The 14,546-nt window shown below is 39.9% G+C and overlaps 1 protein-coding gene across 1 annotated transcript in view; it reads right to left on the bottom strand.

The window, feature by feature from the left end:
- The window catches only part of sh3pxd2aa (SH3 and PX domains 2Aa), a 293,361-nt gene that overhangs the window by 208,250 nt on the left and 70,565 nt on the right, over positions 1–14,546 (bottom strand). Inside the window, exon 4 of the mRNA XM_048550881.2 lies at positions 8,259–8,335. Coding sequence (XP_048406838.1) covers positions 8,259–8,335 — 77 coding nt within the window. The remainder of the gene's footprint in view (positions 1–8,258; positions 8,336–14,546) is intronic.

The raw sequence follows: 14,546 nt of genomic DNA, 5'->3' as shown, positions 1-14,546 counted from the left end.
ATGATAGGTAATAGTTGCATAGTAGCACTTCTAATTCATGTTGGTATTGATGCAATACTTAGAAATGATCTTAGTTCAAGAGACCACAATATAGAATCTATTTGGGGCCAAGTGAGGAATAATAGGGGATGTAAATCATGAGTGGGAGTGATCTTTAAGTCAGCAAACAGTAATCACAATGTAGAAAGAAACATGCACAAACAAATATTATGTCCTCGTGTAAAGGAAAAGTAATACATGAACTACATATATAAATTGCAAAAATCTGGTAGGTAATAGCAACTTTGATTCAAATTTTGACAAGTGTTTTTGAGATCGTTTCTTACTGCAGTACATTCTGTAACCACCCAGATCCCAAGTTATGGTAAGATTTGATACTGTGCAATGTGAAAGGGTTAATAAATGACTTCATAGCAACAGTAGACTTGGGTAACAGTGATCATGATATGTTCGAATTTTATGTTTGGTTTGAAAGAGAAAGGAGTGGGTCTAAGGCAGGTATTTAAACATGAAGAAGGGGCATGTGTGGGCATGAAAGCCGAGCTAGCAGAAATGGCCTAGAAAACATCCAGTATGGAAGTACCTGAAACATCTGCTTTCCTGCTCCTCTGATGCTACTTGGCCTGCTGTGTTCATCCAGCTCTACACCTGGTTATCTCAGTTCAGAAGCAATTGCAGATATTCATAGGGTTATTTCAGAATACAGAGAACAAGGATGTTCCTATTGTAAAGGAAAATTCCAAACCCACCACCTACCGTTAACCAAAGAATCTGGCAGATGAAATGTAACGCTGGAAAACATGCAATTTTACACGTTGGCAGAAAGAATAAAATAAAGCAGGGTATTAAATGGTGAATGACTGCAGAATTCTAAGGTGCAGAAGGTGTTCTCGTGCAACATTCTAGTGAGTCACATCTAGTTAATATGCAGGTACAGTACATAAATCAGGTAAGGCTGGTGAAATATTAGGCCCTACTATGAGAAGAACTGAGCATACGAGTAAGGATGTATCAGTGAAAATGGGAACTGCAGATGCTGGAGAATCCAAGATAATAAAATGTGAGGCTGGATGAACACAGCAGGCCAAGCAGCATCTCAGGAGCACAAAAGCTGACGTTTCGGGCCTAGACCCTTCATCAGAGAGGGGGATGGGGTGAGGGTTCTGGAATAAATAGGGAGAGAGGGGGAGGCGGACCGAAGATGGAGAGAAAAGAAGATAGGTGGGGAGGAGGGTATAGGTGGGGAGGTAGGGAGGGGATAGGTCAGTCCAGGGAAGACGGACAGGTCAAGGAGGTGGGCTTGACCTGTCCGTCTTCCCTGGACTGACCTATCCCCTCCCTACCTCCCCACCTATACCCTCCTCCCCACCTAACTTCTTTTCTCTCCATCTTCGGTCCGCCTCCCCCTCTCTCCCTATTTATTCCAGAACCCTCACCCCATCCCCCTCTCTGATGAAGGGTCTAGGCCCGAAACGTCAGCTTTTGTGCTCCTGAGATGCGGCTGGGCCTGCTGTGTTCATCCAGCCTCACATTTTATTATCATACGAGTAAGGATGTTATGTTTCAGTTAAAAAGGCATTGATGACAGTGTATCTCAAATACTGCATACAGGTCTCCTTATTTCAGAAGAATATTTATCAGATTAATACCTGGAATGTGCAGGTTATCTTGTGAGGAAAGACTGGATAGGCTGGGCTCATTTCTTAGGGGTCAGAAAATTGAAGGCTGACTTTGAGGTCTTGACAAGGACAATACTGAAAGAATGTTTCCTATATTGAGTTAGCTGAGAACTAGATGGCATGGTTATAAAATTAGAGGTTAGACCACAAGATGTAGGAACAGAATTAGGTCATTCAGCCCATAGAGTCTGCTCCGCCATTCAATCATGGCTGATATGTTTCTCAACCCATTCTGCTGCCTTCTCCCCATAACCCTCGATCTTCTTACTAATCAAGAATCTACCTATCCCTATCTTAAATACACTCAATGACTTGGCCTCCACAGCCCTCTTAGCAATTCGTTCCACAGTCATCACTCTGGCTGAATAAATTCCTCTTCATCTCAGATCTAAAAGGGTTGTCCCTCCACTCTGGAGCTGTGCCCCCGGGTCCTAGTCTCTTCGACTAGTGGAAACATCTTCTCCACAATCACTCTATCCAGGCCTGTCATTATCCTGTAAGTTTCAATCAAATTCCCCAACATCCTTCTAAACTCCATTAAGTAAAGAGTCCTCAACCATTCCTGAGCCTCGGGATTCATTCTTCGGAACTCTCCAACACCAGCACATCTTTCCTGAGAGACAGGGTCCAAAACTGCTCACAACAGTACACAATATTATACAGCCATGGGAGTACATGTCTGCTACTGTTTTCTAGCTGTCTTGAAATGAATGCCAACACTGCACTTAGCTTCCTAACTGCCAACTGAATCTGCATGTTAACCTTAAGAGAATCCTGAACCAGGACACTCGTCCTTTTGCGCATCAGATTTCCAAAGTCTTGTCCTGTTTAGAAAACAGTTGTACTGTTACAAAGGAGATGAGGGGATTTTTTTTGTTCTGAGGGCTGTGCGTCTTTGGAACTCTGCCTCACAACACGGTGGAGGCAGAGTCACTGAATGTTTTAATGGCATAGGTCAATTCATTTCTGTTCATCAGGGGCATCAAAGGTTATCCAGGGATAGATCAGATTGAGCAATTTGGATTACAAATAGATTGGCCATAATCTTAACAGACAGGCTTGAAGGATCAAGTGGCCTACCCCTGCACCTAATTTGTATGTTTGTAATTTAAGGAAGGAATCAAATTACAGGAAAAAGCACATGATTTTACAAAGATTAATGAAGTCGAGCCAAATGAACATGGCAGGCCTGGCTGTGTAAAGTGTATTTATTTTGACACAACAAGTATCAGAGGTAAGTCAGGTAAACTTACAGCATGGATTAGTACATGGAACTATGACGTTGGAGCCATGATAGAAATTTGGTTGAGAGAAGGGGAACAGCTCAACTTTCCAGGGTTTAATGTTACAGTCATGATAGCGATGTAAAAGGGGCATTACTAATTAAGGAGAATGTTACAGCTGCACTAAGAGAGGATATCTTGGAGGGCTCATCCAGCAAGAGTGATCTCATCTTAGATGCAACTCCACTTTCCAGCCCGTCCTCCATAACCTTTCAACCCATTACTAATTAAAAATCTAATCGCCTCCTTAAATTTACTGACTATCCCAGTATCAATTGCATTCTGGGTTTGAGAATTTCACAGATTCATGACCCTTTGAGAGAAGTAATTTCTCCTCAATTCTGCTTTAAATCCTCTACCCCTTAGCCTAAAGCTACAACCTATCGCTCTAGATTGCCCCACAAGAGGAAACATCCTTTATACATCTGTTATGTCAATCCCCTTCAGCATGTTATGTACTTGAATTGAAACTCCTCTCATTCTTCTAAACTCTCAATCTCTCTTCATAAGACAAACCTCTCATTTCTACAAACAAACCAGTGTATCTTCTCAGAAATGCCTCCTGACAAAACTCAACAGAGGCTAGCATCCTGTCACCAACTCACATGTTGGGGAGTCCTTGACACTGGTCCAGCTTCCTCAGAGTCAGTTCTCAGAGTGAACAGGATGTTTGACACTCTTGTTCCTTTATGCCAGCCAGAGCTCCCTGATTGGGCCAAATTAACGGTGGGGGAAGCGGGGAGTGGATCTGGTTGCACGGGGAATTAGAAAATCAAAAGGCAAGATTACAGGTTAGTGATAGGCTGATTATTACCAGAAAATAAAAAACGCATGTGTGAATGTCATATTGTATGGAGGAACTATAAAAGTGTAGGGAAATGCAAGAACAGAATATACTGAAGGCTTTATATCTTAACACAAGAAGCTTTCAGAACAAAGTAGGTGAACTGTTGATGCAAATTGAGGTGAATGGACATGATTGTTTTAAATTTACTCACGCGATGTAGGCATCTTTGGCTAGGCTAGCATTTATTGCCCGGACCTAATTGCCCAGAAGGCAGTTAAAAGTCAACCACATTGCTATGGCTCTGGAGTCACATGTAGACAGACCCGCCGAGGATGGCAGATTTCCTTCCCTCAAGGACATTGTGAACCAGGTGAGTTTTTTGATGGTTTCACTGTCATCATTTGACCTTAGCAATGATCTCAGACAGTTACAAGGAGATCAAAACTGGAAACTTAACATTCAGGGATATTTAGCCTTTCACAGAGACAGAAAGGATAGAAGGATGGTAGCACTATTGATAACAGATGAAATGAGAACAGTTATGAAAGATGATGTGGGCTTAGATGATGTAGACTTAGATGATGTAGAGTCCATTTGAGCAGAGGTTAAAAAGTAGCAAATGGAAGCAGGGCACGGTGGAAGTAACGTGCAGACCCCCAACAGTAGGCTTGCTGTAAGAAAGGCCAAAAAAAAATCAACAAATAATAGGATTGCTTTAAAAACAAGAGAGTAAAAATTTTTTGTCAGTTTAATTTTCATGTTGATTGCGTTAATCAAATTAGAAAGGTTAGCCATAGCAACAAGTTCTTAGAGTACAATAGGGATAGTTTCCTACAACAATGTGTCATGAAACCATCCAAACAGGGAGCAGGCTATCTTGGATCTGCTAATGAGTAATGAGGCAGGTATAACAAATGACTTCAGGGTAAAAGATTCCCTAAGAAGTAGTGATCATAACATGATGAATTTAACATTCAGTTTGAGAGTGAGAAATCTGGGTTAGAAACAACTGTATTTGACTCAAATGAAGGAAATTATAATGAAATTAGGCTACAGTTAGCTAAAGTGAACTGGGCAGTTAGATTGGCAGGAATGACAATAAGAAGTGGCAGGTATGCAAGGAGGTTATTCATGATTCTCAGAAAAGCACGTCTCCACATGATAGAAAGATTCTAAATTGCCATGCCTAACCAAGGGAATTAAGAAGAGTATTAAATTGAAAGAAAAAGCATATAAAGAGGCCAAAGTTAGTGCTGGTCCTGAAGACTGGGATAAATTCAGAATCCAGCAAAACAGGACTATAAAGATAATTCAAAAACTGACAATAAGAGCCTCTTCAAATACAGAAAAAGGAAGAACAAGGGCGCTTAGAAAATGTATTTAGGGAGATGGATATGAGGAACAAGGAAATGATAGATGAGTTACACTGAAATTTTATATCAGTCTTCGTGGTAGAGGAAACTTTAAACTTCCTAACAATACTAAAGAATACAGGGGAGAAAGTAAATACCATCACCTTCCCTAAAGAAGCAGTAATTAGACAAATTAATCAATCAATCTACAGGGAGATAAGTCCATTGTCCCTGATGGCTTGCATTCTAGGATGCATTGGTGGCAACTTTCCAAAATCCTCGGATTCTGGAGAAGCACCAGAGTATTAGAAGGCTGCAAATGTGACACTCCTAATCAAACAGGGAGGGAGGCAAAAAGCCAGTAATTATAGGCCAATTAATCTAACATCGATTCTTGGAAAGTATCGGAATCAATATTCATGGAAGTAATACAGCAACGTTTGGATGATCATAATCAGGAAGGCAAATGCAATGTTGACGTTATTTGGAGAGGTCTTGAGTATGGAAGCAGGGATGTACTACTGAGGCTTTATAAGGCTCTGGTCAGGCCACATTTAGAGTACTGTGTGCAATTTTGGGCCCCATATCTCAAAGGATATACTGGCACAAGAGCGGATTCAGAGGAGGTTCACAAGAATGGTCCCAGGAATGGAAAGCTTAACATATGAGGAATGTTTCAGGACTCTGGGGCTATACTCATTGGAGTTTAGAAGGATGGGGGGGGGGGAAGAGAGGGGGAGATCTAATTGAAACTTACAACATACTGAATGGCCTGGAGAGAGTAGATGTTGGGAAGATGCTTCCATTGGTAGGACAGACTAGCACCCAATGGCACAGCCTTACAGTAGAAGGAAGGCCTTTTAGAATGGTGAGAAGGAAAAACATCTTCAGCCAGGGAGTGGTGAATCTATGGAATTCACTGCCACAGAAGGCTGTGGAGGTCATGTCATCGAGTACATTTAAGATTGAGATAGATAGGCTCTTGATTATCAAAGGAATCAATGGTTACAGGGAGAAAGCGGGAGAATAGGATTGAGGAACTTATCAGCCATGACTGAATGGTGGAGTAGACTTGATGAGCCGAATGGCCTGATTTCTGCTCCTATGTCTTATGGTCTAATCAAACAAACAGTCAGGATGGCTTCACAAAAGGGAAATTGTTCTGATGAACTTATTTTTATTACTTTTTATTTATGACATTTGTTTGAGTTTTTTGATGGAGTCTCAACCAAAGTGGATAGGGAAACCAACAGATGTCATGTATTTGGAGCTCCAGAAGGCCAATAAGTCCAGACAAGGTACCTCACAAAAGGTTAAGCCATAAGACAAGAGCCAAGGCGGTAGAGGTGGTAATTATCATGGACAGCAAATTGGCTGATGGGCAGGAAATAGCAAGTGGGAATAAGGGATTCTTTTCCAAGCTGGCAATCTGTAATGAATGGGGTTCCATGGGGATCAGTGGGGGACCACAACTATTTACAACATATATTAATGACTTGGAGGAAAGAAGCGAATGTACTGTAGCCAAATTTTCAGACAACACAAAAATAAGTAGAAAGGCAGGTTATAAAAGAGATACAAATAGTTATTTACAAAAAGAGATTATATTAAATAAGTAGTCAGAAAATTGGCAAATGGAATGTTATGTGAGAAAACGTGAAGTTATTCAGTTTGCAAGAACATAGTATTATTTAAACAAACAAAAATTATAGAAAGCCACAACACAAAGGGAATTGGGATTACTTGTACATGAAACACTGAAAGCTAGAACACATGTAATCATGAAGGCTAATGGAAGGATAGTCCTTATTTCCAGGGGGTTGGACTATATGGGCAGGGAAGTCTTACTGCAAAATGTATAGCATGCTGGTGAAACCACATCTGGAATACTATGAGCAGTTTTGGTCCCCTTATTTAAAGAAAGATACAATTTCATTGCAACCAGTTCAAACAAGGTTCACTAGCAAGATCCCTTGAACAGAGGGATTGTCTTATGAGCAAAGATTTAACAGTTTGGCACTCTATTCATGGGAATTTAGAAGAATGAGAGGTGGTGATTTCATTGAAACACATGTCTAGGACCAGGGGACATAGTCTCAGAATAAAGGGGCACCAATTTATGACTGAAATGAGGACGTATTTATTCTCACAGGGTAATGAGTCTTTGGAACTTCTTAGCACAGACAGCTGTGAGGGCACTTGGTGTACTGTATCCTCTGAAGAGAGATTGAACAACTGTGCCTGTATTGTCTAGAGTTTTGAAAAAAAGACAGGAGGTTGTATTGAAACCTATAAAATGTCGAAAGGGGTAGATAGGGTAGATGTAGGCAAGTTGTTTCTTTTGATTGGAGAGTCTAGGATCAGGCTCACTTTAAAATAAGGGGATTCCTTTTGGGATAATTCCTTGTGTATAATTAAAGCTGAAATAGATTGATTCTTGATCAGTACGGGAATCAAGGGTAATGGGGAAAACACACAGAAGTGGGTGAGAAATATTAGATCAGCCATGAACCTATTGAATGGCAGAGCAGAGACAAAAAGGTTAAACAGCCTAGTCCAGTTCTTATTTCTTATGGTCTTACAATGCCTCTCTATGCACCTGCAACGTGCTCCTATGTCTTCCTCACCTTGAATCTACTATATACGTGACATATGAGTGAAAATAACTCTGGGAAATAAATTTTTTATTTTTCTTCATAAGGAACCCCGCTCAGAAACTCATGGAAATTTCCACAACATTCATGGCCAAAGTGTTCATTAACCTGTCAAAATAAACAAAGTCTTCAAAAACATCTTCTAAAACATTTAATCCAAATCTGTTATGGATTGGTAAATAGGTTCAAAACTGTGGCTCCAAATGGCTTCACTTTAGACATTGTGAAAGAGTTCACCAAGTGCCAGGAGGGAAAACATCAGCCCATAGCCCCTACTATTCTCTTGGCAGGTTGGAGCAGGCTGAATTGGTTCCAATGGAGTTGTATCGATCTAGGTACAGTAGATAAACTGCAATTCTAGGATGACTCAAGGGCAGTTTGACATCACTATTCTTAGGCAATCCCTCAGGATAGGAGATAGTATCATTAATCCAGCAGGCAAAACTAAAAATATCTTAAATGTTGGTAAACATGCTGAGTGCCTGCTTCCGTTGTATGCTTACCCTGCAATATTCATCAATAGGTTTCAGTCTCTTCATGGCCACATCCCTGACATGGCTTCTTCTGAACAGGATTTTGCCTGAAATTCAAACAAAATGAGTGACATTTATATCAACCAATAAACTCAAGAGTAGGCAAAAGCCTGAAACTATATTACTTAAACTTTTCAAACTCTAGTAACTCGTCTATAATGAATTTGGAATACAAATTCCTGTAAATTTTAAGCTAATATCTAAACAAATTGATAAGTAATAAAATTTGGTAGCAAATTAACAAATCTTCAGACTCCATAAAAGTTTCCCCTCCTGACCCAAACCCGAGCTCTATTATCACTGGAAGGCTTACCAATTTGACTCTATATTGAGGCTTAACAATTTACGACTGCTCTCCCTTACCCATTCTCACTATGTTTTGCAGAGCATTTGGCTGAAGGATTGCATAAACATGTGTTTCATCATTATGGTTCAGAAATGATTGAAATATAGGGGATCAGCATTTCGTGGCACCTTGTTAAAAACCTTCTAACTTCTCAATGATGTCAAGTTACAAGTTACACACAGTCACCTTTTCTTAAAGTAAACAAATCTGGATAATCCCAGGAAATGGTGTCATACTGGAGTAATGATTTCCTGTATACATTGCATCCTCACAAATAATTAAACTATGTCCCAAGGTACCTGTACAATAGAAAATTATCATTTTTGAACAAGTACAGACTTTTAGTGAGACCTTTATTTCAGTCAACCACACTGCATAAATTGATGAGCTCACCATTTTGATAAAACCAAATCTCACCCAATTAACCCCTAACTGCTGTAACATATCCATCACTTGTTTTCTTGCTCCATTAGGTCTCTGGCATTCCTTTAGACCTTATTATTAACAGATTCTATTGTCTCTTTACAAATAAATCTATCTACATACACAAAAATAATAAATGAAATAGACAAAATGATAATTTATCACAGGAAGATAGAGGTAGCCATTAAGCCCACCAAGTCTGCTCTACCTGCGCGTCTGTGGAGAGATACACGAGAATTCCTAGAAGCATGGCATTCCAACCGGAACTCCATCAACAAACACATTGGCTCCAAATCAATCTACCATCCCCTGAGAAAAAGAACAGGAAATGACAACCCCAACCCAATGAAACCTAAACAGATAAATAGAAAGCGGGACATAACACCAACACTTCATTGGAGGCTCACTGATGACGTTACCTAGAATGGTGACGAAATGTCTTAAAACTAACCTTCCAGCTCAGCGAGCAAACTCACATCCAGAAACTCAACCTGAGCTATAAATCTTCTCAAAACTCTGCTCTACCACTTAATATTATCATACTTGACAGAACATGAAATGCCTTTTACTCACAATGTCCCTGTCATCCTATCCACCATCAATAATGAAATAATTATCAATCTCTAGTTTAAATATACCCAAAAGACTGAGCTGCCACAAGCCCCTGAGATATAAAATTCCAAAGATTCCCCATCTTCTGTGCAAAAAACATTCCACACATCCTCATCCCAAAAGGAATCCCCTTATTTTAAAGTGAGCCCTGATCCTAGACTCTCCAATCAAAAGAAACAACTTGCCTACATCTACCCTATCTACCCCTTTCGACATTTTATAGGTTTCAATACAACCTCCTGTCTTTTTTTCAAAACTCTAGACAATACAGGCACAGTTGCTCAATCTCTCTTCAGAGGATACAGTACACCAAGTGCAGGCTGATTAAGCTCATATACATTTGAAGCAAGACTTCAATACTCCTCTACTCAAATTCACTTCGTCAACATTCCATTAGCCATTCTAATAGCCTGTGTCTGCATGTTAGCCTGCAGTGACTTACTAACAAGGACGTTCAAGTCCATTTACACATATACATGTGGTAACTCTCATCATTTAAGAAACAATCTGCACATCTATTCATCATACTCAAGTGTATAACCTCATATTTCTCCACATTATACTACATCAGCCATATTCTTACCCAATCACTAAACCTGTTACAAAACCCCCTAAAAATGGTGTACACCTTATTATGAACTCACATCCCTGCTCACTGTTATATTATCTGCAAATTTGCAAATAATACATTTAGTTCCCAATTTCAAATCATTGGTGATGTAAATTCCGAACAGACGCAGCCCAAATACTGATCCTTGTGGTATCCCACTGGTTACAGTCTGCAAATCAAGTGACCTATTTATTCTTAGCCGTTTTCTATCTGATAGCCAATCCTTAATTTCCTCCAAATCATTAAACCATGTGCTTTAATTTTGCGTACAAACCCACTGTGTGGGGCCTTATCAAAATACACTATATCCTTCAACTCCGATTTATCAATTTTGTCAATAACATTCTCAAAAAACTCCAACAAATTTGTCAAACATGATCTTCCATTCACAGATCCATGCTTACCAAGCCTAATCAGATCATATTAATCTAAGTATTCATTGATACTACGTAATAACTTATAGCACTTTCCGCATTACTGATTTCTTTATTAAAAAAGGGGGTGAAATTTGCAAGCTTCCAATCAGCACAAATCATTTAGGGAATTTTAGAAGGTGATTATTAATGCACTGACTATCTCAATTTCTGCCTCCTTCAACACTCTGGGATTTCTCTTTTTATTCATTCATGAGTTGTGGGCATCATTTTAGTCTGTTCGAAATAGCCTGTTGAGTTCCTTGGTAGGGCCATTTCAGATAACAGTTAAGAGTCAATCACATTCTTGTGGGTCTGGAGTCGCGTGTAAGCCAGACCAGGAGAGGATAGTGGATTTCCTTCTCGAAAATCATTAGTGAAACAGATTTTTTTTTTTACTTTTTTTAATACATGATTTATACCGATTTCATATGCTCATTTATAGTGATGCCTAATCTTCAGCCAATTTCACCCTCATGCCTGCAGAATTTCCCTATTCAAATTTAATATCATTGCTTCAGAACATACTACCTCACTTCCAAACATAATATAAAATTCTTCCATATTGTGAAGAGAGACTGGGCAAACTGGGCTGGTATTCTTTAGAGTTTCAAAGAATGAGAGAAGACCTAATTGAAATTGACAAAATTCTTGAAGGGATCAACTGGGTAGATGCAGGTGCGATGTTTCCCCTGGTTGGGAGGCCTAGAATCAGGACGCGTGATTTAAAAATAAGGCAGATGCAATTTAAGTTTGAGATGAGGAGAAATCTTTTTACTCAGCGGGTCGTGAACCATTCAAACTCCCTGCCGCAGAGAGCTATGCATGATTCATCTTGGAGTACATTTAAAGTAGAGATTGATAAATTTCTGATTACCAGCGTTATATAAAGGTGACGAAGACAAGTAAAATGCATTGAAGTGTCCAATCATCCAGGATCAGATTAAATGGCAAGTTTGACATGCTGAATAGTCTACTACCGCTCCTATATTCCTTACAACACTGTGGGTATCCTTATACCTCAAAGCTTGCAGTTGTACAAGATGACTAGTCACCACCTTCTCTGGGACACTTAGAGATGGGCAATAAATGCTGGGCTACATCCCATGAATGAAATTTAAAAAAAACAACTGTCAAACATGCTCCTGATGGATTCAGTAGAATTGCCTCAGAAGATACTAACAGTGCACCACAAGACTCAGTTCAAATTTAGAGAAACCACATTGTAATTGGAACTTTCAAGGCTTTTGAGCAGTGTTTAATAGCTGACTTCTGGTTCGAAAATTAAAACCCTCAGCAAAGTGAGGCTTGCAACTTCCTGCACCCTAAACATTTAGGAAATAAAATTCCATTTTCATTGACTGGCCGCAATTTGGCTAAATCTTGAAGACTATAGCAGTCCTTCAATTCCACCAAAGGATTTTCATCTTGTGTAAAAGACCAACTACGACAGAATATGGAAAATATTCAAAGATGGCTCAGTGCAAGATACACACACTTAAATAACATTCATGAAATATACAGTCATAGAGTCAGAGATGTACAGCATGGAAACAGACCCTTCAGTCCAACTTTCCCATGCCGACTAGATATCCTAAATTAATCCAGTCCCCTTTGCCAGCATTTGGCGCATATCCCTCGAAATGCTTCCTATTCATATATCCATTAAGATGTCTCTTAAAAATGTTGTCATTCTTCCAGCCTCCGCCACTTCCCCTGGCAGTTCATTCCATGCATGTGCCACTCTCTATGTGGAAAAATTTGCCCCTTAGATCCCTTTTAAATTTTTCCCCTCTCACCTTAAACCTATGTCCTTGATGTTTTGGGCCCCCTAACACCTGTTTTCCAGTATTCTAAACTTATTCATAATTTAACATAGATTAGTGCAATTATACAGCAATAACTGGCAGTGAGACAACCACCAACCATGTTACTACATACCCATCAAGAGACAAGTATGGCTGAAGCTAATTAATACTGTTTTATACAACAAATTATTACTGACACATTTTTTTTAAAAATCCAAAAGCTGCTCAAAGACTCCATTGAGACTGAAAACTACATGAGGAATTCATTAGAATAAGATCTCAAAATTGTCCTAACCTTAATTTAAGACAGAATCAGACAACATGCTCAAAGAAATCAATATTATTGAGTGATTACGAAATTAGCATAAAAGAGCTTTGGAAAATTACGTGAATAAAATAGCTTACGAAAGTAGTCAATAGGAATTATTAATTCAGGTCAGCTAAAATTATTTAATGAAAGTTCAGATTCCATAAGCAGAATAACTAAATTAAAGGCACTTTAAAGAATTCAAAAATAGTACATTCTGTTGTGGTGTGTTGATTCACCAGCTTCAGAATATTGAAGTAATCAACAAGAGAATCACGGGGTTTGAAAATGAACCAAGGGAATATTTCAGACCACAGTCAAAAATAAACCACTTGTCTCCTCCCCCATCCATAATGGGGAGCATAGAAGTGTAAAAGGAACTGACAGAAGCTGGAAGATTCAAAGAAACCACAGGCATCCATACAGTCAGGATATGTTTTCTTTATTTACTCAGTTATGGCATTTGGGCGTCGCTGGCTGGCCAGCATTTATTGCCTGTCCCTAGTTGCCCTTGAGAAGGTGGTTATGAGCTGCCTTTTTAATAGAATCTCTGCAGTGTGGAGACACGTCATTCACCTAACAAGTTCACAATGACTGTCCAAAGTTCATCCAAACCAGACTCACCCCCAATCCTATCCCCGTAACCCTGCATTTCCCATGGCTATTTCAACTAACCTATGCATTCCTGGGCAGTACAGGCAATCTGGCATGGCCAATCAACCGAACCTGCACATCTTTGGATTGTGGGAGGAAACCCATACAGGAAAAACATGCAAACTCCACACTGACAGTCGCTCAAGGCTGGAATTGAACCCAGGTCTCTAGTGCTGTGAAGCAGCAATGCTAGCCACAGCGTTGTGCCATGCCTTCTTGAACTGCCGCAATCCACCTGCTGTAGATTAATCCACAAGCCATTAGGGAGGGTATTCCAGGATTTTGACGTAGTGACAGTGAAGGAATGGCAATATATTTCCAAGTCAAGACGGTGAGTAGCTTGGAGGTGGTGGTGTTCCCATACATCAGCTGCCCTTGTCCTTCTAGACAAAAGTGGTAATGGGTTTGGAAGGTGCTGTCTGAGAAACTTTGATGAATTTCTACAGTGCATCTTGTAGACAGTACACACTACTTCTACTGCGCATCAGTGGTGGATGGAGTGGATGTTTGTGGATGTAGTGCCAATCAAGCGGGCTGTTTTCGCCTGGATGTTGTCAAGCTTCTGGAGTGTTTTTGAAGCCACACTCATCTAGGCAAGTGGGGAGTATTCCATCACATCCTTTACTTGTGCCTTGTAAATGGTGAACAAGCTTTGGGGAGTTAGGAAGTGTATTACTTGCCGCAGTATTCCTAGCCTCTGACCTGCTCTTGTAACCACAGTGTTTATGTGGTGAGTCCAAAAAGGTTTCTAGTCAATGATAATCTCCAGGATGTCGCTAGTGGGGATTCAGAGATGATATCACCATTGAATGTCAATGGGCAGAGATTAAATTGTCTCTTATTGGTGATGGTCATAGCCTGGCATTTACGTGGCTCAAATTTTACTTGCTACTTGTCAGCCCAAGCCTGGATATTGCCCTAGTTGCAGTTGGATATGGACTGCTTCAGTAGCCGTGGTGTCATGAATGGCACTAAAGAGTGCACAATTATTGGCAAACTTCTCCACTTCTGACTCATGATGGAGGGAAGATCATTGATGAAGCAGCTGAGGATGGTTGGACCCAGGACACTACCTGAGGAACTCC

This window comes from Stegostoma tigrinum, chromosome 20 (assembly GCF_030684315.1).
Source record: "Stegostoma tigrinum isolate sSteTig4 chromosome 20, sSteTig4.hap1, whole genome shotgun sequence".
Classification (NCBI taxonomy): Eukaryota; Metazoa; Chordata; class Chondrichthyes; order Orectolobiformes; family Stegostomatidae; genus Stegostoma; species Stegostoma tigrinum.
This window is presented reverse-complemented; position numbering and strand designations above follow the sequence as displayed.